Genomic DNA, 24,325 nt, shown 5'->3' with positions numbered 1-24,325 from the left:
ATGTGGGAGGCAATAGGGGAGAATGACGTGGAAGAAAACCATTCAGAGATGAAGAGGAGGTCAAAAGAAAGGATGCCGTGACGTCGCAGCACAATGAGGGGTGAGGTGGGGAGGCAGTAAGAGCATTGTAATGGGGGGGGGAGGGGGAGGCAGTAAGAGCAGTGTAATGGGGGGGGGGGAGGCAGTAAGAGCATTGTAATGGGGGGGGGGGAGGGGGAGGCAGTAAGAGCAGTGTAATGGGGGGGGGGGAGGCAGTAAGAGCATTGTAATGGGGGGGGGGAGGGGGAGGCAGTAAGAGCAGTGTAATGGGGGGGGGGGAGGCAGTAAGAGCAGTGTAATGGGGGGGGGGGGAGGGGGAGGCAGTAAGAGCAGTGTAATGGGGGGGGGGGGAGGGGGAGGCAGTAAGAGCAGTGTAATGGGGGGGGGGGGAGGGGGAGGCAGTAAGAGCATTGTAATGGGGGGGGGAGGGGGAGGCAATAAGAGCATTGTAATGGGGGGGGGGAGGGGGAGGCAGTAAGAGCATTGTAATGGGGGGGGGAGGGGGAGGCAGTAAGAGCATTGTAATGGGGGGGGAGGGGGAGGCAGTAAGAGCAGTGGACTGTCTGGACTGTCTGTGTGAGTCTGCTCTGTTGAGTCACAATGCCCTTGTGGAGGTCCAATCAAAGTGCAGACAAAAAAGTTGCTCCCACGCTGGAACCCCAGAGCCTCCCGGGGCTGATGGCGGCGGCGGATGGTTATTAACTGACACACAGATACAAATAAACCGCATAGCCTCGCTGGTCTCAACTGGCTTCACAGGCCTAGCAATCAAAGGGAGGCAGAAAAGCATATGTTTTTTCTGGAATACTAATTGATTAAATGAATTAATCAGTCTTGGTCCGCAATTCTCTTGCCAGCAAGAGGCCTCTGTGACCGGGTAACTATTCATGCAGAACCTTTGTCATTATTCTGGCACATGGGAAATCGCTAAATCAATACCTTTCAAAGTAAATTACTGAATCATACAACGTACTGGCCCCGATAATATTTGACAAATAATGCACCATTTATTTCATTGCATTTTAAACTTTGTTTATGCAACTTAATCAAACGTTTATAATCATGATTGTGTCACTTTATTTGACGAACACATTTTGAGTTTATGACGCTGAAATAAAGCATTACGACCCCCAATCTTATGTCACTTTCTTTGAATGACCAAAATGTAGTTAATGACTTTGTGTCATTACATTATGGCACATTGCAAGACAGAAAATATTTTGGTCATAACCATGTCATGACACCTGCCATTGACACTTTTGTCTTAACATGTACTGACCCTTTTTGTCATGGACAAAGTGTTTATAATGTGCTTATAACGTGTTATTGAAGACCCTTTTCAACTAAAGTGTTACCAGCATTTTTTTGGTAAAGGATATTCAAATGTTATACAATATTAACATTACCATATATATTTAAAATATATAATTGACTTTTTATCACAAAAAGGTGGAATGTAAACAAGACAACACTGTCCAATTAGTTTTTTATTATCCCCCAGAATTTCTCAAATATTCAAGGGACAACAGATTAATACAGCATTGGGTTCTACCAAGATATCTGTTTTATGAGCAATGTGGCAGAACTTACTGTGTCTGCCGACAGTCAGACAATAAACTAAAAACAGCAATAAAACTAATTTCCAGACAAGCAGCAAGAATATTACAGTAGCCTCATTTATATGCCATTAAGAACATTATAATATAACACTCCAAAGAAGAGCTGACCCATTTAAAATCCTGAAGTCAAATTGGGTTGATTATTGATTGCCGTTTTATTTCACATTTAGATGACTCAGGGGTAAATACTTTTCCTGAGAGTTGTTCTCCTTTCTTTTGAACTCCAGCTTTGGAGAACCCTGAATGCCAACTGTTTCTTGTTGCCTGACCTTTCGCTTTTCGTTGGACCTCCCGGCCCTATCTACCTGCTGCACCGGCTGACGGGGACTCAAAGTGACAGGCTCCGGTAAAGACCGCGGCCTTCGGGATCGAGCGCCGTCGCTTTGTGACTGCCTTCACTGCGACCACCTGCCCTTTGAGGCCTGAGCTGGGGGTGACATGACTCTAATAGGGGCCAGCCTTTGCGGTCTCTGGAATCTGTCTTTCCTGGTTAGAGAGACAGGTGATTTTTTTGCAGCAAAAAAAAAAAAGCCAGCGCAACTTGCAGATGAACCTGAGGTAGGGCTGTGTCCAAATCAGGGAAGACCAAAGGAGACGGCGCTGGAAAGCTGAGGTCTGTGGTAGTCTCTATTCCACCCCCGCCCAAAATGGCTTGCTCATGAATTGCTCCTAGCAGACACGCAACATGCACGGATGCCACATGTGCAGAGACGCATGCACACGCTGTGATGAATGGCTGCTGAGCTATGCAGGTCGTCCACGGGACGGTTATTAAACCTGTTTAATTGGACGATCAATCAAGGTGGCTGACGGAATTCTACGGGGCACTCCGGGGGTCAACTATTCTTGTCACGTCTGAATCAAGTGGCCTCCCAAGGGCACAGAATAATAACCCTACTTCTAGACTTAAAAGGAAAGCTTTTTCCCTGGTAGCGGGAAGTACATTTCACTTCCTTCACCAAACAATGAGCCCAGCAGGTGGGGTGTTAATTCCTCTCTGTGTTTATCTCGTGAGATTTGTGCTTAGTCACCCGAACCACCAACACCACTTGATCCCGGTCACGTCTGGGTTGGCATTAGTGTGTCGAGGACTCATATTACAAGTCGGCGGACTTGAAAAGTTTCAAAGTAGTCCTCGTGTGTTGGGATTTTCCCTAGGATATTACGGCTGACGAAAAGGAATTGGAACAACAGTGTGTGTGTGTGTGGTGGGGGCTGCAGACACCTGCAGCAGAGTCATCGCTCTGTGGAGCCTCGTCACCCTCATCGCCATCAGCGGCTCTCACTAACCACGTCTCAGCATTAGGAAATGTGCGCCGTCTCCCATTTGGATAACCCACGGTTAAATCATTTCCTGGCAGTTCCCTCAGGAGTCCAAACAGAAGGGGAACACAGTGGGCCTTACGAGGTGCGTGTGACGTGCGGGGTGGGGTATTAATACGGCTGGCGCCCTCTTACCTGCCGTTCGCCCGCCCTAGCAGGCCTAGAGCGGTGGGGAGATGGAGAAGCAGGGATTCGTCATTAAGGACACCGTCGGCTCCGCCGTTCGTGTCCCCCGGACACCTCTGAGTGAACACATAACGCTACTGTGTCTCCCCTGGCAGAGGCACATTAGGGAGTTTCAGACATAGGATCAAAACCTAATGTCATTACTACTGTGTGTTTGCGCAAGGATGGGGGGGCGGGTTTATATGCTGTTGTTCTACTCTTCCGAAGTGATATGTGGTCTCTAATAATGCATTAATGTGCGCTGGTCTCCGGAAAACAGGTCCTAGAGGGGGTGCGTAATGAGATAAGCTATGACACGTGGAAAATGGGTCCCCCCCTGTTCCTTCTCTCCCTCAAAGCCGCTCTCAATCTTTTTTTCGGCACTAACTCACTTCCTCCCTCGACCTTCTAGGCCCCGAGGGCTGAGGGTCTACTTCGTGAACTCATAAAGACTGAGGTTTCTCATCCCTACCAGATATGTAACAGGGACAGGTTCATTCTTTTCTGTTCCCTTGAGGGGGGAGGGGGGCTTGTGAAAATCCATTACCCCAATAAGCTAGCCATACATATTAATGCTCTATCCACACAAATGAATGCAAAGCCATTTTGCTCATTGCCACCGCAACGCATTTGTTTGGTCTTTTGTTGCGGGGGTGAAGTCTTACCTGTGTTAATCTTGGAGGGGACACGCGACAGGTCGATGCGGCGAGGGGCCGGCACGGGGTTCTTCGGGGGGTTGGTTTTGCGTCGCTCCAGGGGTTTGCTGATCTTGGACAGGGGAGCAAAAATCCCTGCGGAAGCGAAACAACGTGTGCGAGGAGAAAAAGAGGGAATCGAGGAGGTCAAAAGAGGGAGCGAGCCAGCAACAAAGAAGGAGAGATGGATACAAGAGGTAGAATAAAGTGAGAGAAACAGGTAAGAGTGTGGGAGAGACAGATAAAGAAAAAAGAAAAAAAGGATGAAAATAGAGAATGTAGGGCCATAGAGGGAGAAGACTGCTTTCAGTCATTTAGGCTCAAAAGGCCGGGGAGCTTAGGGGTCAATGAGGGCCAAGCACTAGATTTTGCCGCCATTAGAAACGTCGAACCCACTCACAACTCTCGCAAGGTGAACGGAGGTTGCCAGCAGCTGGTCATACACCACTGAGCACCTCGCCTTATTCGATAATGTCCTAATCAAGTTGGATGGGAGAGACGGGGAGGGGGTAGGGTGGATCGAGTCTGTGGTGGTTGGAGTGTTTGGATTGAATTAAGTTAAGTGGGACTGATTTTGGATGGTGGTGGTTCCGCTGGTGGAGGAGGAGGGGGGGGTGATTCTGGGACATACCATGCTTGAGGGAGGGGGTGATTCTGGGACATACCATTCTTGAGGGAGGGGGTGATTCTGGGGCATACCATGCTTGAGGGAGGGGGTGATTCTGGGACATACCATGCTTGAGGGAGGGGGTGATTCTGGGACATACCATGCTTGAGGGAGGGGGTGATTCTGGGACATACCATGCTTGAGGCGGCAGGTAAAGTACTGGACTCCCGCCACAGAGCCGTCGTTCTTCCCGTCTGCCTGGTCGAGTTCCACGCCGGCCCAGAGGCCGCCGGAGAACTCGGTGCTGCCGCAGAACCGTAACGTGCCCACCTGGGATGCACACAAAAGCCGTTACGCACGTCGTTGATTAGCAGGGGAACTGAGTTGCAACAGCACATACTGAAGCCTGAGAGTGAAACAGAAGCAAAACAAGACAGTAGAAAGCAGCCCAGGAAACCGAGGATAGACTCATCGTCCTGCGGCTCTCCAAAGGAGATAGCATGCCCTCGATACGCACGCCTCATCATTTCCTTATCTCCCCGTTCACTGCCAAAGTGATTATGCCTTCATTAGCGATAACATGTGCGGTGTTGCCCATTTACGACAACAAACACCATTCCCCCACCCGGCCATCAGAACCTCGACCAAAAAACTCTGTTGTAGCATCTTAAAATCAATTCACAAACAAGTGAAAAAGGAAGAAGCAAGTAACCAATATAAAATATTTGAATTTAAAAGGAAAATGATGAGATTAAGGCTCAGACCTGAGCCAGAACCCTGGAGGAGATTATAGGGGTTTTGATAGTTTGTCTACAGCATTCCACAGTTCGGTTATTTCAGGCCCAGCAAGGAGCAAGAATTCATTTAAGACCTATTTCGGCTGCCCCTGTCCCCGTGCATGTGTGTGTGCGCATGTAGGCTGGTGTTATCAACATTAGTATATGTGAAGGTAACTGGTAAACTGGGAGGCTTTACAGAGCACAAATGCCACATTTTCACACATCTGTTCCTGCCTCTGTACCCTCCCTGATATCTGAGCACCAGACATCTTAGTCAGCCGAAGACTGGACAGAAAATCACAATTATGAGAGCAATGCTGCGGCTTTATCCTCAGGGGACATTTTTCGAAGAATGTCAACCTCTAATTATACTTCCTAGGATATGATCTATTTGCAACTTAATATCTGCCCTTTCGACTACACACTCATAAAACAGAAGCCCAATTGAATGGTTATGTCAAAGCATCCTGTTCCACTTGACTCTGTGCACTTCAACCAGTATGCGATCCACAAAAGAAAGATCAGTTAGTTGAGCTCATTCACAATATAATGTAATGGGGTGAGTATCAACAATATATTTTTGGCCTCAACTAGCCCAACCTAAAACACACTCTCCAAAACCAATTCTTTATGTTTATACTGTATTTACTTTCTCGAAAAAGAGTGGAATGCTACTGAGCCAGTATTTATTTTGTAAAATAAATACAAACACAGAAGTTAAGAGAGGAGTAGAGTGGGAAGGATAAACCTTTTGAAAATGTATCTGTGGGGCTGTACTTAAACCTGACGGGGGAGCCTGCTGTGGACATGCAACCAAAGTGCACATATTCTGCACCCGGTTAAATCCCGTAAGAAATATTCTGCCTATACAAAGCGCGTTGTTCCCGTTTCCCCAAAACATCCAGTACCTTCTGGCCAGCGATGACCACGCGGTCCCCCAGCCGGAGGCCCATCGTGGCGAGCTGGGCCTTCGCCTTGTCCGAGATACCGCCGGGGCCTGGCGCCGGCAGGGTGAGGGGCAGGGGGGCACAGGGCCTGGGCAGCGCTTCTCTCAGCAGGGTGCGGAGCTCCTTGGCGAGGGCGGCGGCGTCGGCCATCTCCAGGGGCATATCGAGGGGCTCGGGGACGGCGTCGGCCGGGCACTGCCCCCTCTCATTCTGGAAAGGAATGAGGAAAACGGTTCGGAAGTCGAGATAAACTGCCAAGCGTCTCCACTCGCTCTTTACAATATGCCGTACCCCCCAAAAAACGGGATTGCCGTCGCTTTAGAGGAAGGCCGTTGTTTCTCGGCCCGCTGAGCTGGTGTGACGCTCTCCTCCTCCTCCTCCTCCCCCCCCCCCCCCCCTCCCCCCCCCCCCCCCCCGAGACAAAAACCTATCAATGTTATTCCGAGCAGCTTCATCAGTGAAAGGCACACTGGGAGTGTGGTGGAGGAGCTCACAGTCGATGCTGTCTGGGAGAGACGAGAGCAGTCAGAGGGATGGAGGTGTCAGGGGAGGGGGGGGAGAGAGAGAGAGAGAGAGAGAGAAGGAGAGAAAGTGGAAGTGAGAGAGGGAAAGAGAGACAAGAGGGGGAGACGGCTGCGGAGGCGTGATGGACGAATGGAACTCGTTTAGGAGGGGTGCTGGGAGTAATTGGGGCCCACTCCCGGCTGCAGGGGGGCGAGCGAGCGGCTCTCAATGAATTGTCAAAAGGGCCGTCTTGCCAGACTGGCTCTAGTGCACACGTATTGCAGCACTAATGGACACACTGCCATTCTGCTGACAGGAGGCAGTGTGACTTTGCTTCAGAGACTGCGCGTGTGTGTGTGCGCGTGTGAGCATTTGTCAATAGAACGGCAATACATGTGCTATCCCTCCTCATAGTGATAGACCAGAACATGAGTGTGTGTGATAATACTGATCATTTCTAGGAGCAGGGTATTAGCGCCATGGCAATCCAAGCTATGTGAAAGCAACCCTCTTCCGAGGACAACGTTTATTGGCTCTAGGAGGAACACCTGGGTGACCAGAAATCTATTCCAGACGTTGATTTATCACCCTTAAAATGTCAACGGAACCACTTTTAAAGTTCGAGCGTTTTCCCAGGCTTCGAGACACCTAGTAGCAATACTGTTACTCACAGCCGACAGGTGTTTTTTGGAGCAGTCCTTGAGGCAAGATTTGGTTTCAGCCACATAAACAGCCCCTAATCACTGCCAGGCACCGTATACTGGGAAAGAGACCTCATTAGAGCATGTTTATACCACCCACAGAGGGACAGACAGTGCGGCGTCGGCTGTGCGAGCAGCAACCTCCGCCAAACGCTGACAGGATGCCCGACGACCGGCGTGTGCAAGTGTCTTCGACCAGTGGAATTATCAAGAGCCGCGTCGAGGGGCAGGGGAGGTGATGTAGTCAGTTGCCGGAGAACTTCCATTTGAAAGCACAGGGGTGATTTCACATCATACGATTTGCGGAAGGCTCAAGGCCGCAGTGTAGGTGGGCAGCAGATTGCTGGGGCTGGGACGCAAACCTTTCATAGCAGGAACTTGCCAATGGCAGGCAACCTCATGTCAACAGCAAATAGTGATGAGTCATGGTATTGCAATTGTTGTCTCCATCTATCCTACAGTGCTAAGAGCTAACTTGGCCCTGTTTTGTTCAAACACTGACTGCTTGGCAAATACCACAGTAGCTTCTGTACTTGTGGAAGTGGCAAAAAACTCCAGTTTGGTTTGAAAAGTTTTGAATGTTATTGCCCTGCTAAAGCAAGCCGACGTCAACTTTGAATTGCCACCTATGCAAAAGAGACCAGTCTGTCGCTAAACAGACCTTCAGGCACATGCATCAATGCCCAATGTGTTGACATTTAGAAAACTTAGAAAAGCATATCAACCCAAAAATAATAGAAGAAATATGTCAATTGAAAATACAATTTTCTTTTTCCATCACAGGCATTTGACTTTGTAAACGTATCTTTATGAGCTGAGTAGCTAGCGACCGCCTGCATGAAGCTGTTAATCCATCTCATCACGAGCCACACTAAAAGAGTAAACCTACGCCGTAAATAAAAGCGTCACAAGTGAGACCGTGGAGCCAAATGAATCAGGAGGAAAGAGGAGAGAACTGCTCTGGAGCGAGCCTCGTCGAGAGGGGCTTGAGAGATATCTCATCATTTTTCACGGCGTGGATGATGTCGACGGAGGACGGAAAGGACGCCGCGGTCGGCCTAAAGAAGCTTTCGGATGATGGAAGGCCCTGGCCCCACGATGACAGACGGAAGTGCTGACCAAGGATGCTGATGTGGATGCCCATGACGCAGAGTCCCTAAACAACACTGTAAAAACGGTGAGGCGGCAGCACTTTGTTCAAAAGAGTTGCCAAAAGCCCCCTGTTGGACACGTTCCTGAAGCATAGTTGAAAAAATATATATTTGTGTGCAATTATTTTATAGCTTTTTTTTTCTTCTTCCCTTCTTCAAACACCTTCCATCCATTTGATGGAAAGTGCAAACTGATATTTGACACGCAGACACACACACACACACAGAGGTTACCTTACAGGTCCTCATCCTGTGAGCCAGCAAAACCCTCAATCGCTCCTGCGTTGCTGGATTATGGTCGGAGCCTAGAGGGATCTTTTGAGAAAAAGGTTCTCTCAACGTGATTACTGACAGTGCAAAACGGTAGCAATTACCCCGCAAAACAACACTACAGAGGCTGCGGGAACAGGACGATTAGAGCATTGTTTGCTCAGAAAGAGAGGAAAATAATTCCCATGTATTGCATGTGCTTTACGATCTTGGTCTCAAATCACAGCCTTGGTGATTCATAGGCCATCTACTACAGAGTCACATTCGAGGTCCTTGAATACAGCTGTCTCTAAAGAGGCTGCAAAATAACATCTCTGTTGTCTTGGAGATTAGGTGTGACAGTTGCTCGGTCCATACAGTGATAGCGCAATGCTGCCCTCAAGTGGTTGGTTAATTAAAGAACTTACACAGAGGAGAGAGGAGTTGTTACACTGATGCAGATATTGTATAAGAAAAGAGAGCTCGGGCACGTTCACCAAGTGAAAAGACTCGTTTCCAAGGTAAAAGTCAAGAAAGGGAATAAGGGAGTGGTTTTGCATTGGGTGTGACGTTATGTGGGTGGAAGAAAACTCCCAAGGCCACGGTGTGAAAGCGAGGATTACAGCTGACACCGGAAGGCATTCAACTCACGTCGGGGAAATTGGTATTCCAGACAAATGCCCGTTTCTGGTGTTCTGTGCCAACTGAGTCGGAAAATACACAAATGGGAAATGTGATGTGGAGGAGAAAAAAAAGAGAAAAAGTGACTCTAAAAAGACTTCCGACGAGTCTAAAATGCTTGAACGATGCCATTTATTTTCGTTTCAAGTGCTGCGGTTTACAAAGGTCTCAGCCAAATCAATGTAATGTCATCTCATTCGATTTTTTTATGTTATTGCATCAAGTAAAGAACTTCATGACAGGGTTAGTCTGAGGTTATTCAAACCGCCTAGGAATAACAAAACCACTGAAATTGGGTAACCTTGGTAGGGCTGCAGTTGAGAATCAGTTCTTAATTCGCTTCTACGGAAAATAATATTTCAATTTTTAAAAACGACAAAACCCACAAACAATCCCTAAAATGAGTTGTGCGAAGACTGTCCTACATGGTGCTACTGACGTTCTTAGAGGCTATTGGCTGTCACATCAAGATATCCTCCAACATCAAGGACAGCTGTCAATCATTAAGGAGTCACCGCAGTATCATAACATTGCTCAGCCAACCCAAGGATTATGATGATCCCCATCAACGTTCACTTAGAGTGTTCTAGAGAAAAGCCGGGCAACACTCGACATGAAGGTTACATTACTACCATGTACCTCATAAGAAATAGAAAAAACTTTTTGGGTACATAGAAACTGCAATACACTTAAATGGTACCGTATTAAGTGTTAGTGGTAAAGGTTATTTTAAAAGTATAAGAAAGCACAGTATGGGGGAGGGGTGTAATAGGTAGGTTGTGTTACCAAAACAAGATAAATGTTAACATCCACTCAAGCCCAACCTCCTCCAAATCAAGTTTGATTTGTGTAATAACTTGTATCTCTAAACTGTAACAAGGTGTACAACTACATAGTGGTTCTCGACTATAGGTACTGCAATGTAGTTACATGGTAGCTAATGTAACCGTAATGTAGTGTTGCTGAATAGTCATGGTCTATGCACCTATACTATATCAAGCATATTCATTGAAATATGATGTGATAAATCTTGATAGCTAAGCTGTGAACATCCAGGGGTCATTGTGGTTTCCCGTAGCAAGCCTGCAACACGTAAACGGCTGTCAACATCGTGGGCAATACCCAACCGACTTAAGAGGGCTAACAACGTCAATAAGCCCAGCACTCAGCACCATCTGCCCGCTCGCTCATTTTACAACCTCTAGGCATCCCATTCTTCTTTGTGCGCTCTGTGGGGGTGTGAAATGAGTTTAGAGAGATAAATGAGCATGGTTCATTTGCTGAGAGAGAGAGAGAGAGAGAGAGAGAGAGAGAGAGAGAGAGAGAGAGAGAGAGAGAGAGAGAGAGAGAGAGAGAGAGAGAGAGAGAGAGAGAGAGAGAGAGAGAGAGAGAGAGAGAGAGAGAGAGAGAGAGAGAGAGAGAGAGAGAGAGAGAGAGAGAGAGAGAGAGAGAGAGAGAGAGAGAGAGAGAGAGAGAGAGAGAGAGAGAGAGAGAGAGAGAGAGAGAGAGAGAGAGAGAGAGATCCATGGGGAGGAGGGAATACAAAGCGTGGCAGTCGTGTTAGGGGCGTGCGAGTCCATCGCTGAAGAACGAGCTTTGGCTTGACAGAGGGTCCCTTCACATCATACTTGTCGTACCAAACCCCGGGGCGTAGGTCTAGTGAGATGCATGTGCATGATGCATGCACTGTGGGGGGAAAGATCCTTCAGGGGGGAGAGGCGGTGTGAAGGTGTGCACAAATGAGTGTCGCGTCGTGTCTGACTGCATCTGCAAGTGTGAACGGAGAGAAAGTAAAGGGGGATGTGTGTGTGTGCGTGTGGTCAGTACAATCCTATGTAAGGATTGTACTGATTGTGCGTGCATGCATCTGTGCATGAGTGCGCGATCCCCAAGAAGTAAATCCGGCGGAGGAGCGTGTGGGTTGTGTTGAGCATGCTCAACAGAACGCAACTATAAATCAGATTGCGGCGGCACGTTCTTGGCCGGCCTACTTTGTCACTGTCCTGCTTTCTCCTCCCCTTGCCCTCGCGGTGTTTCATTCTGCACGACCGGGCGATGACAGACCACCTCACAGGCGGCACATTCCGGACAATTCCGGGACGCTCGAGTGCTTTACGGCTTTATGCCCATCAAAGTACGACAGGTTCTAGACACGTTGCACGTCACAGTGAAGACTTCTAGGAAAAGGATGGCTGTACACTTGCAGGGGAGGGGGGGGGGGGATAAGTTAACATGATTTATTTCAGGGTATAGCTGCGCTGTGTAATACTACTACTGTGTGGTACACTCTTTGCTCCTAGATATGCAATGAGGATAATAACTTGGCTATGGTCTGACAATGACAATGCTTCTGCAGCATGTTTCTACAAGGTTTTTGGTTTGAGCGATTTGCTTTGCAGCTTTGCAGAAGAGTGAGGGTCATGGGAGGAGGGTGTCGGAGGCATGCAGGGACACGTACCCTGAAAGCAGGGTTGGCCCCCGACTCTAGGAGACACTTGACGGCGGAGACGCAGAGGTTGGACGCGGCGATATGCAGGGCGGTGCCAAAGTCAAAGTCACTGCAGGTTGCATCCACCTCTGAAAAGGTGAAAGAGAGAAAGTTGGACAAAGATAGTTGGACAATTCCATGGGTATTATATATAGTTGGTTTACAGTCCAGGTAACAGGCTAAAATTAAGAGGGGGGGAGTTTATGTTCCCTTATCTCAGTCCTTGTCTACTCCCAATGTCACTACTTTCCCTGGGGTCCTATCTACCCATCGTTGCTCCCATATCTGCCTTCCCCAGAATGCATTTCTCTTCCCACACAAATCACTTCAACCTGCTCTCTCTCAATCTTGACCCCCCCCCCCCCCCATCTCTTCACCTTCCCCCTCCTCCCCTTTCTTAAAAAAAAAGAAGCTTGCAGCTCTCCCTGAATCCCCCGTCTCCTCCCTCCGGCTCCCCCACTCCCCTCTCCTCACCACCTGGTTGTGAGGCCAGCAGCACCACCCGGATGAGCTGGGGGACGTCAAAATAGGCGGCGTAGTGCAGGGCGCTCATGTTGGTCCAGCGCGACCGCAGCCCTGGCTCAGCGCCCCGGGACAGCAGCTGGCGAGCGAAGGAGGCCGCCGTGTCCGCGTCGCCTGCAACAGAGGCAGCCTGACTGATTTTAATTATTAAAAGACGTGCAAAATGTGTCTCAGATGTGTACATTCTCTCTCCCTCTGTGTACGCACACACACACACACAAACAAACACAGCCCTCTACTCACCAATCCCAGGTGCCCCAGCCTTGCAGCAGTAGTGCAGCAGGCTCATGTCTGTCAGGCCATCGCGGTCGTTCACGCCACAACCTCTCTTCAAAATCTACACGGGGGAACAATTATATTAGAAAAGTTCACAAGAGGAAAGGTACAACTGTAATTTACAAATCAGTTGTTAATTAGTGTTTCAAAGTGTTTCAAAGATCAAAACAATCGCTCATTATTAAAGTGTATCCGATAATCAGCAAAATCAATTGCAATCAGGGGACCAGATAGAGATATGCTATTATATTGAATGAATCTCCATGAGAAAATAGCTCAAGCCCAATTGCATTCAGTAATGCAACTGTATTAGTGCAAATAATTGGAAGTGCAGGTTACAGCATATGCCAAAAAGATATGTTAACAGATACTTTCTTTGGAAGTTCTAAACCAGTCTGTCTGTTGAGTTTTCCTTTGAGGAACTTAAAGCTGTTTTACAAAGTTTGGGGGATTACCCAGTTGTCTCTAATGACATGAATTGTTGTTTTGTGTTGACAGCATGAGAGCAGTTAAAACCTGGGATTAAAAGCCCCCACAAATGTGTTTGCGTGTGTGTTAAATGTAGGCCTTAAACACAGTCTGTTCCAAAAGGTTCCATTCAGCTGTTTTGTGAGTTTCATACAAAAAAAAAAAAAAAAATGTTACATGTTTGTTTTAAACCTTAGAGCTAGAGAGCCAACTCAAACATAATTGGAGATGGAGGGGTCACCTCATTTCCGATGAGGTCGATGTTCTTCTGGACCTGAGGCACCCACTGCCTGAGCACAGCAAACAGCTCCGGCACAGAGGTGCTCGGGTCCAACAGAACCTCTCTGCACTGGGGTTCGCTGGGGTCAAAGAATGAGAACTCTGAAACAAGGACCATAACCTTAGTCATGCAGAATCTCAAACAATTTCCATACAGCGTGTTGCTAATATCCACATTTATTTATCATGACAAATACAGTATTAAACACTCAATGTAGTCGCCTGTTCAAAATGTGGCACGTCATGAGGGTTTGTTGGAGTATAATTTGGGATTTTAATCACAATAGTAGTCAGTCATGTCAAACCCTCAATTTTCTTTTGGCCCAAAAAAGAATGCATTTTTCTGATCCCGCTCTGATCAACCTGAATCGAGATCAATTTATGTCCAGCAACATAACTTTTTGGGGAAATTAGGCGAAACTGAAGCACGAAAGTGTCTGGAGCTAATATTAGGACAAATCGAAGCAGAGAAAATGAGCTCAGAATTTTCAACAGAGCGTGTCTTCCATAGCTCACTTTAATGACTATTTTTTTTTTGTTGCTATCCAATTACAGCACACTATGTTTGCATATGGCTTCTTTCTTGACTTAGATGAGTGCCATTCTTCACAAGGGTTACAATGACAACTTAAGGTCAGCTTGTGGGAAGAGTGTCGTTTTCACAGAAGTTATAGTGAGCTGTATGAAGGCGCAAACAAGGTCTGAGAGCGTGTGTGTGAGACGGAGAGAGCATTAGAATGACATGTTGTGTGAGCCGTGCGGTGTTGATCTATCATTCCCCATACGCTTCTGTGAATTAACCTCCCTGCTACGCTTCTGTGAATCAACTGCCTTGCTACGCTTCTGTGAATCAACTGCCTTGCTACGCTTCTGTGAATCAACCGCCCTGCTAATTCAGTGTGTGTGTGTGTGTGTGTGTGTCTTTACTGTAAACATGTGTGGAAGGACGTGATGGGCATCTGTGCTGTCTAACAATTGCAATGTGTGTGTGTGTGTGTGTGTCTTTCCTGTGTGTGTGGATAAGTACGTTTTACACTTCCAGTGGCCACGTTGGCCGGATCTCTTGTCCTTTGGTCTGCACGAGGAGAGTAGGCCAGTGGGGACTGCGGAAAGGAACAATAGTGGGCGATTCCTACTGGCCGCCAGGACATGCTATATTTACATCACCATGGAGGAAGGCTGGGCCGCCGCAGGGCTACGCGCAGAGATGCAGACCTCCGAGTGTAATGACGCGGGGGACGCGTGGCGACCGTGCACACGCTCCACCCGATGAGCCACCGGGGGCGCCCCGAGTTCGACAAATATTTTAAGGTTCATTATGAAAACTGTGGCGGGTCAAAATATAACGTGGCTGATGGAAAACACAGAGCTACGAAGGAGAGAATAAAAAGGGTGGCGCATTCTGTCGGAGAGCGAATCAAACCGCCACACACTCTGCGATCGGTATAAACTGGGCTTTAGGCTCGGAGGTGGCGCACCTGCCCCTTTTTCTTTTAGGAGTCCCCAACGGCAGGAGAGAAGGTGAGGAAGCCAGGTGCTGCTCTGACCTCAACCCCTATCTAACCTGCTTCTGCGTATCCAACAGCTGATCAGGCTATCACAATCAGGTGTGCTGAATCAGGGCCAGAGCGAAAATAACCTACAGTCCTGCTTAAGACTGTGGAGACGGCCCCCTTTGATGTGTTTATCCTTACCACAGTCGGAGGGCATAGGGGCCGATGCCACCTGGTGGACGACAGGACGTTCTACACCATGCGAGAGCCCTTGGAGCCTGCTCAGGTGCGTGTGGCCCTCCGAATACTCTGGGACATCCTCTTTGGTCATCTCCCTGACCGGGCCTGCACACAGCAACAGAATAGGAAAACGATGTCACAGTTAGACGAAACATAGTAGGTACTTTATTAGGCATGACAAGGGGGACAAAACCAAAATGCAGGGCAACAGAAATGCGATGCGAAATTAGAATGATAAACAACGAAGAAGTAAACTGCTAGGTGAAAGGCGGCCATCTTACTTCAAGGAGAGGGAAACAGCTCAACATTCGCCCCCGCCCCCGCCTTCACCCCTCAAGCTTGTAAAGTCTACAGTAAAATGTCTGATGCTGTAGCTGGACATGTTTACTCTGGAGCTTTGAGAGATTGTGTAAAAAAACATACTGAAAATTTACTTCAAACCCTGACAAGAGTTACAAGGAAATGGGCCACACAAAAACTGCTTAAAATTCAAGTTTGACCTTTTCAACAACACACTACTCCCCTTTCAGTCTTATTTTTGATAATTGCTCTGGAACCACATGGTGAACTAATTAAAAACTAGCTAAGTCACATGAAATCTCATACTTGGGTTTCTTCTCAGAAGGTTTCAGCAAGCTATGGACTTAGGCTAATGCCTATGAATTCTACATTTGCAGTTGGCCAAATCTAATCTCAGAAACTCTTAACCACAACACAAATTGATACACATGCCATTGGCAAAACAAATGTAAGAGATATCTTTAGTATAAAAGACTGAAAGCTGAGGGTAAAGAAGAGAAGGCAAAAGAAAAATATGTTGAGAGAGAGAGAAGGTTAAAGGATAAAAACAACTCAAGTTATTCCAACGACTGAACACATCACACTCCTAAACAGACTTACACAGCTCTCTACGTTAAACACTTACTCTCATCTTTTCCCTTCTGATCTTCCCGGTTGCAATACATGAAAATACAAATACGAACTTTAAGTCCAAGCAAAGCTGAAGGACAGAATGCTGGGTCCACCGTCTCTCCACAGTTGAGTGTTGACCACAGTCTATGGTGTTGACTTACAAACTAAACAGGTCAATGGTACCCCACCCTTCCACCCTGTTGATCTTCTAACTGTTGCTATTTATAATTGGTATGAAATTCCTTCCTGACCACCCCATCCTCAGCCCACTGCTAGCTCTGGTATCATTTCAAACATGTCAATCATCTTGGGGGGCCACTGGCCCCTCTCACCCGGCAACTATACAGCATTAAGCTTGGAAATGTTATGTAGCTATCGAGTGGCAATACTCAGTGTGTAAGGCAACAGTGGCACTGATGCAAGTGCAATTTCAGCAAGGCTGAAAGCCTTAGGGTTTGTCAACGAATATAGTTGGTCCAACATTTGCAAGAGATTCAAGAGAGGATGGTTAGCTTATGTGTAGTTTAGTATTCTTTATTAGTCCAGCTAAAGTACAAGGTGGTACTACGGTAAAGCTGGCTACATTCTGCATCTATTAAACCCTTAGGCCTACACTTGAGCATCAAACACGAAACCTGAGCTCATAGACATTCGATATGGTATTTTGTGTGGAAAAGAAACCTACAAATACACAAGTTTGTCAGTAGATTAATCTGATCCTTCATGCTGTAGGCATACAGACTATGGTACTAATTCAAAAATGACAAGCCAATAACAAGTTACTGATCAAGCACTTACATGTTGGTGTCAAAAGTATGTTGACTTGGGAATGCAGTCAAAAATGAAAACTGTGAGGGAGCTAGAGCTAGCAAAAGGCTTACTGTACCTAACTATCTATGAATATCTATGAATGGAAAATATGTTTATCGTGTATATTTGCTAATCAAAACATGTTCTCATCAATAGTTGCTCGACTGTGTCAGTGAGCTGTTCTACAAATATAACAGCCAGATATATAATTGTCTAGACACTTGCAAACTGTGTACAGACAGTATTGCGAACGAAGGATGAGGCCAAGTTGTATCACAAAGCTAACGTTAGTTGACGTTTGGTCTGAAATTAGAACAAATATTAACTACTTTATTGGAAAGTGTGATCTTAATTACCTGCTCTGCCTATGGAAAATGTATCCTTGCCCGTATCAGCAATATGTGATACATGATTGGAAAAATGAAAATGCTTGTTCCGAGGACAATCCGGTTCCGCAGATTACGTCACTCGTAAACGCGTACACGGCTTGACGTCCACGAATTGGGTAGGATTGATATTGCGTACCACTGCGCAGTTTTGTGCATGCATTCCACTACCACAGCCATGCAATCGTATTTCTTACGTAAAGAAAAAAACAACGCCACGTAATGTCCCTTTCCTCCGCCGTCGTTTGTTGTACCTACATAACATTGTGTACATAATTAAGGCACTATAGACTTTGGTCAAGCAATGGTCAAGTGTATGATTTAAATGACGGACATAATCATCAAAAAAAAATATATATGAAAAGATAAATCAACAAAAGCCCATTTCAGTTATGCTTTTTAAAATGCATCTCCTTACTTGGTACAGTAGTCCCATCCAAAATAATTATTTAGTGAGTCTACCTTATACAGTACAAGAGTCTCAGAACCTGACTATGATCAATGGCTATGATACAGTTTTAATTCCAAGGAATTCCATTCTTCTTCCTACCATGCCATCTTTCTTCGATAAACAGAAATACATTATACACATACTTTGAAATCTAGTGTCTGAAATGACAATCACACATGCAGAATAGAAATTTCTTCTCAGGCATATTTGAAATATCAAAGTTGCAAGCAAGCCAACTCCCCATTGGGGGCATGGCTGTTTCTATAAAAGCCGTGACTGTACCTGGAAAGCTCAGAATTTCTTTCACTATTGTGTTTACAGGAACAATACACACATCCTACTAAACTCACTATGTTTCTCTGCATGTCATGGATTCCCCTGGTGCTGTGTGTTATCCTGGGTCTAGTAAGTTGCTGTGACTACTTTGATTTCCAGTGTGGAGCTCTGGCTCCAGGCGATGTCCTTATTGGGGTGCTAAAACCCTGTCATGAAAAAGTGGAGGACCTGGAAAAAAGACTTGGGCCTCAGAGGTACAACTGCACAGAGTAAGTTTTTTTTTTTTTTTTTTTACATATTTTTGATGGCTTCGGGAAGAATATACAGTAGAATGTATCATATTAATGTATCATTTAATATGTATTCATTTATTACAGTAGGCTGCTTTTCTGATGTGTATAGTACCATATTTTTTTATAAGGACACAAAATACCAAAGAAAAAATAGAAAAGAAAAAAAAAGAAAGGAAAGTGAAATTCTGATGGCATATAGCTTAGAAAATGTGCTAACATTGTGCTAAAAACTATTTTATTATTCTATACAGTTTTCATTTGCTCTCCTTTGTTGAAACCTTGGCCATCATCAACACCATTGAAACAATCAACAACTCTGGCTTTTTGCCGGGAATTCGTCTTGGCTATGTTATCTGTGACTCTTGTGCATATTCCAGTACTGCCTTAAAGAAGGTGCAGGAAATGCTGACTATTAATGACACCCTTTCAGTCCAATGTGACATTGTTAATCAACCACTGGTAAAGGTCATCATCGGGGAACGCTATTCTGAGGTTTCCATCTCTGTAGCCAGGCTTTTGAGTATAAACATGATACCTCAAGTGAGTACAAGCTTTATATTGTACCTTGTGTTGAAATTAGGTTTGTGAAATAGTTTAAAATATACATAAACATCACACATATTGAAAACTGAAAAAGGCAAATGTAGAAAATATATTTAAATTTAACTATTTTGTACCATGTATATTTACAGTCTATGTTCCAAAAAAGTATATTTCCATTACAGATCAGTACCACTTCATCTTCAGCAACTCTGGATGACAAACTACGTTTCCCATCCTTTTTGCGTACAATCCCTAGTGACACACACCAGACCCAGGCCATGGCCCAGCTCATGGCCCACTACAGCTGGAACTGGGTGGGTGTTGTGTCAGGGGATGATGACTATGGCAAAGCCGCTCTGCAAAGTTTCCTGAAAGATGCAGATGACTTGAAGGTTTGCCTCGAATTTGAGGAGGTTCTCCCCCAAGACCTTAACAATGCCAATATCCAGAGCAGAATTCTCAAAGTAGCGAACAAAATTGAATCCTCCAAAGCCGAAGTTGTTTTGCTAATCCTCAAAGAACAGGTTGTGGAGCAGCTGTTTAAAGAGATAATCAGGAGGGGGATCACTCGCATCTGGATTGCCAGTGATGGCTGGTCAATGTCACAGCATTTGACCAACATAAAAGGCATCAACAAGGTAGGGGGTATTCTGGGGTTTAGCTTCATCACATCAAGTCCGACCCCAGGGTTCAAGGACTACCTGAAAAATCTCACATCAGGCCCAGGAGTTGTCAACCGCTTAATTGAGGAATACAAGGATTTAAGGTTTAAATGTACTCCTGAGGCTCAAGAGCAGAAGGATTGTCTGGCTAAGGTACCTCCATCCACATGTCCCATACCAAAATCCTTAGAGTTCAAGTCTGATTTGGCTTGCACACTACCCAACGCACAAGAGGCCAATGATGACTACTTGGTAGATCATGTTAATTTGAACTTGACTTATCGTGAGACACTGGCCACATGGTCTATCGCTCATGCTTTACGGTCCCTCCTCAAATGCAATCAGTCTGACTGTTCAGGAGATACACATTTCCCACCTTGGAAGGTAAGACTAAAATTACAACAAAGCCCCTTTGTCTTACTGTGTACTTGTGCAAAACCTAATTTTCAATGTTACCTCATCAGTGAATTTTCTTTTAGCTTCTCCAGGAACTGAAGAGGATTAATTTCACTAAAGATGGGCATACTTTTTTTTTTGACAAGTCAGGGAACTTTGTAAATGGCTATGACTTGATCAACTGGGTGAGAGATAAAAATGGGAGAAAATTAGAAATTGTTGGCGGGTACAATGTGATGAAAAGAATTGTGGAAGTCAAACACAACAACATAGACTGGGGAGCGTCAAATAAGACAGTAAGTTACCTCAAACACAAAAAATAGGAAAGACAATTGGTTATAGCTGTTGCACAAGGAACGATACTTTCTTTTGAGTCTTTAACACCCTTTACCTGGGATGCAGTGCTTGAGCCGTAAGGCTATGGCCACCAGTTGGAGACACCATCATTCTATTGATCATGGCTTTCTTCTTGAACATTATGCCAGTTCTTGTGTAATAAATTGCTACTGTACCCCTGGTTTTCTACTGTTGTATGGACCTTTAAACATCTTTCTTACCTGATCCTGTCACACCCCCAGCCATGCCCCAGCCTTCGTTTGTCTGCCCTAGTGTTTCCCTGTGTTCTGTGTTTAATAGTTTCACCCGTGTCTTGTTGATTGTCTTTCAGTGGTGTCGTTAGTGTTGTTGCGTTCACCAGTGTCTTGTTCGGTTCGATGTATTAAGTCCCTGTCATTTGTTATTGATTTCATGGAGCGTGTTTCCTGTTGTCTATCCCGGCTGGGTCTATGTTCTTCATGAAAAGCCCTTTTATGTGATAATCCTGCATTGTTGGTCTCCTTGCACCTGGGTCCTACCTGCACACCCATTACAGATCCCTTAGAAGTTTACCTGCTTTTGCTTCATCAAACATGTTTTCTAAATGAACCATCCGTTAGTTGAGATCGTAAAAAAAAAATTAAGACATAGTATCATCATGTCGCCATAGTTTATTAGCAGAAGCCTAAAGGAAGTTATCATTTTTTGCAGACCCCTGAATCCATATGTTCAAAGCCGTGCCCCCCTGGAACAGCAAAGAAAATTGTTCAGATACACTGTTGTTACGACTGCACAGATTGTGAACCAGGAACTTATTCTAATATTACGAGTGAGTATACACAGACATCCTCATTTCTGGCCTTGTTTTTGTGTGTGATTTTATGCTTTAACTCTTTAATGTGTGAAGGTACATAGATTTTAGAATAATCTCTTTATTCAAAATGTACATACTACATTATGTTGTATCAAATTTCCTTTACAGACCAGGAAAACTGCCAGCCATGTCCAAACAACACCTGGTCGATGAAGGGATGGGACCATTGTGAAAATAGGACTGAAGACTATTTTAAATGGAATGATCCTTCCGCTGTTGCACTGCTCACTATTTCAGGGATAGGCTTTTTGCTACTTTTTTCAGTTCTTATTATTCTAGTTGTTGGTCGACACAGTACTGTTTTCAAAGTGGCCGGTGGGAACCTCTGCTTTGTCATGATTGCTGGACTCGCAGTTAGCTTTGGAGCTGTGATATTGTTTGTTGGCAGGCCTACCAATGACATCTGCAAATCTCGTCAGACAATGTACGGCCTTGGCTTCACATTGTCTGTCTCCTGTATCTTGGTAAAGGCTTTGCGTACCTTTCTTGCTTTTCTTACTGACCCGGTACAACATCATAAGATGAAAAAACTGTACAAGCCCCCTATTATCATCATCTGTGGAACAGCCATTCAAGGATTAATATGTGTCTTTTGGCTGATTTTTGACTCACCTAAAGTTGTTCAACGTATCTCGGATCAGACCATGTACATTGAACTACAGTGCAATGAAGGATCCAATTGGGGCTTTGGAATCATGCTAAGCTACATCTCTTTGCTAGCCTTCATATGTTTTATCCTGGCCCTCAAAGGCAGGAAGGTGCCTCAGCGCTACAATGAAACTGGCTACATCATCTTCAGCATGGTCATTTACTTGTTTGTCTGGATATGTTTCATCCCAATATATGTCACTAAGAACCAACAACGTTCTGCCATCCAAGCATTCGCCATTATTGTCTCCAATTCAGGCATCATATTCTGCCACTTCCTGCCCAAGTGCTACATGATTCTCTGCAAGAATAAAGAACACATATCCAAACAGACTTACCTTGAACGAGTACGGATCTTCTCCATAACCTCAACTGACTCCACGTCTGTAGCAAGACTAAGCGATTCTACCACCACCACCAATTTAACGGAAACAGGGGCAAACTCTGTCAAGAAGGTGTTTTCCACAATTAACACAATCCAAAAATGGGATGTTTTAAAGACAATAGACTCATCTTGCAACACAAGAAGAAGGTTACGGACTAAATCTATTTAATAAATGTTCTCACCAAGTGTAAATATCTATTTATTCGACAGGATCTGCATTATTATATGCACACATGGCAATAATTTGAGGACAGGGGCAAGACCAAGGCCTAATGGCATGACACAGGGTTACTCAACAATGAGTATTTCGGTCTAAGGGAATGTTAAGTTCATAATGGAATATCATAGTGGTGTTTGTTGTGTAACTGTAGCCATGACCTGGGTTTATTCATTACAGTTTTTTCTATTCACATACATGCTGGGTTTTCTTGGTCATACATAATAGTGAAATTAGTCCATGTTTAAAAAAACCTGAAAGGACATGTGCTGGTAGAAGCAAAACAGATGAGCAAGGCAATTCCATTGTTAGTAAATACAATGAATCCCTTGACATTACATGTACATTTTAAAAAGCTTTAGGCTTGCAAGAATATTGGACAGAATGTTGCGAATGCTGAAGGATTTTTTTTATGCTCAGCAATGGGGAAAAGTTTTGGATCCCTAAATGAATATCCTTTTACTATTTTATTTTTTATCACTTGCAGAAACAGCTACTGATAAATTAGTCGTTTCATAGTACAAATCAACACATTATACTATAGGAGAGATGATGCCTGCTCTTTATTACTTTATTACATTTTAATTAACATCCAGGTTGGAGGTTATAGGAGTGTCTCCTAATGTCTATTTAAAAAGAACAGTATGTGTACTCTTTAGCCTTACAATCATGTACCATAAGCTAAAGGGTACACATATAGTGTGTGTATATATATTATATATATGAGTGTATATGTAGTGTATTGTGATGTCAGAGCACTGGGACTGCTAATGTTACTTCTTAAAGGAGGTATATAAAATGACTGGGATGTACAGTTTATTAAATCCCTTTTGGATAAAATCATCTGCTAAATAACTAAATTGTACATGTACTGAAATTGTTGTTATTTATTTAAAGGAAAATAAATCATAATCCAGTCAAATACATGGCATTACTGTTGAAAATGCTGATCTATTTCTTTCTTTTTTAATGTACCAAAATCAGTAAATTGCCACATTTCTAACCTAAAGGGCCTCGGCCCCATTTCCATAGTTGTACCTATGGTTAAGTATCATATATCAATTTCAAGCTTTTGAATTTAAGCTATTTGTCCAAATCAGGCTTCAAAAAGACTCGAGACACACATCAGAATAGTGTGCTCTATTTGGCCCCACTAATATTAGAAATCTCTTGAGTCTAAAAAGAGGGCAGATATATTAAATCCATGATTATACTTTTGTAACAACAGTTATTCAAAGCATTATCTAAAAAAAAAAAGAATACTTTGGAGGTTCGATAGTATGTGGATGACATACATATTTGAGTATTCAAGTTTACTCTTGACATACCCAACCGGAAAAATAATACACTTAAATGTAATAAACTAATCTTTTACTTTTAATATTAGACTTGCATTCTACAGGACCTTGATAGTTTGCTTGGTCAATATACATAGTATGTATACTTACACTTAATAAGATTTTGAACAATACTAAAGTGTTATTCAAAAACCTAGCACCGGAGTACTTCAAGTAGGAGTTTTTCAAGAATAGGCAAAGGTCTCTCTATTCCCCTGCCCTGTCATCATTTTGCTAAATAAGCAAGCTTGTTTTCCTGCATGTTTATCATAGCCCATGCACAAGATGAAAGTTACAGCTACATGAATTTAGTAAACATAATACTGAAATTTGATTACATATTATTATTTATTCTCTACAAAATCCCATCATATAATACTGTATGTTTACCTTTGTAGTCGTACGGAATATTAACTGCGAACCTCACTACAGTAACTTATCGCAGCACTGGCCTTAATTATTGAAGTTGCATTAATTTAGTTGGTTTTAAGTCGCTCTGGATAAGAGCGTCTGCTAAATGACTAAATGTAAATGTATGAAACTGTGTTAATGCAAATAATTGGACACATTTACGGGTAATAAAAACCCGCCTTT

At 44.5% G+C, this 24,325-nt stretch overlaps 2 protein-coding genes across 5 annotated transcripts in view; one reads left to right on the top strand and one right to left on the bottom strand.

The window, feature by feature from the left end:
• Nucleotides 1-18,154, bottom strand: part of LOC134026345 (CAP-Gly domain-containing linker protein 4-like) — a 28,785-nt gene extending 10,631 nt beyond the window's left edge. Inside the window, exons 1-10 of one of the 4 annotated variants that reach the window (XM_062469014.1) lie at nt 17,305-17,411; nt 16,152-16,172; nt 15,188-15,331; nt 13,456-13,595; nt 12,714-12,807; nt 12,423-12,584; nt 11,919-12,037; nt 6,136-6,384; nt 4,643-4,778; nt 3,812-3,937 (exon numbers count right to left, since the gene is read on the bottom strand). In XM_062469014.1, the coding sequence (XP_062324998.1) occupies nt 3,812-3,937; nt 4,643-4,778; nt 6,136-6,384; nt 11,919-12,037; nt 12,423-12,584; nt 12,714-12,807; nt 13,456-13,595; nt 15,188-15,317 (1,156 nt within the window). In that variant the 5' untranslated portion in view covers nt 15,318-15,331; nt 16,152-16,172; nt 17,305-17,411. Of the gene's footprint in view, nt 1-3,811; nt 3,938-4,642; nt 4,779-6,135; nt 6,385-11,918; nt 12,038-12,422; nt 12,585-12,713; nt 12,808-13,455; nt 13,596-15,187; nt 15,332-16,151; nt 16,306-17,304; nt 17,428-18,135 lie in introns of those variants that run through there. The other 3 variants (XM_062469015.1, XM_062469013.1, XM_062469011.1) reach the window with 3 other exon arrangements.
• LOC134026643 (G-protein coupled receptor family C group 6 member A) lies at nt 18,137-22,346 on the top strand. Its single transcript, XM_062469532.1, has 6 exons — nt 18,137-18,330; nt 18,606-18,894; nt 19,080-19,943; nt 20,039-20,251; nt 20,949-21,099; nt 21,253-22,346. Exons 1-6 carry the CDS (start codon nt 18,137-18,139, stop codon nt 22,344-22,346), a joined length of 2,805 nt encoding a protein of 934 aa, XP_062325516.1.
• The last annotated feature ends 1,979 nt before the right edge of the window (nt 22,347-24,325 follow it).

Source organism: Osmerus eperlanus, chromosome 9 (assembly GCF_963692335.1).
Source record: "Osmerus eperlanus chromosome 9, fOsmEpe2.1, whole genome shotgun sequence".
Taxonomy (NCBI): domain Eukaryota; kingdom Metazoa; phylum Chordata; class Actinopteri; order Osmeriformes; family Osmeridae; genus Osmerus; species Osmerus eperlanus.
The sequence above is the reverse complement of the archived record's forward strand: the minus strand, read 5'-3'. Positions and strand labels throughout refer to the sequence as shown.

What these genes read in the sequence shown, in the direction of transcription:
- LOC134026643 (XM_062469532.1), top strand. Translation starts at nt 18,137, where the DNA reads ATGTTTCTCTGCATGTCATGGATTCCCCTGGTGCTGTGTGTTATCCTG. An exon ending in GTATAAACATGATACCTCAA is followed by an intron (nt 18,895 to 19,079) that starts GTGAGTACAAGC and finishes TTTCCATTACAG; the next exon opens with ATCAGTACCACTTCATCTTC. An exon ending in AACTTATTCTAATATTACGA is followed by an intron (nt 21,100 to 21,252) that starts GTGAGTATACAC and finishes TTTCCTTTACAG; the next exon opens with ACCAGGAAAACTGCCAGCCA.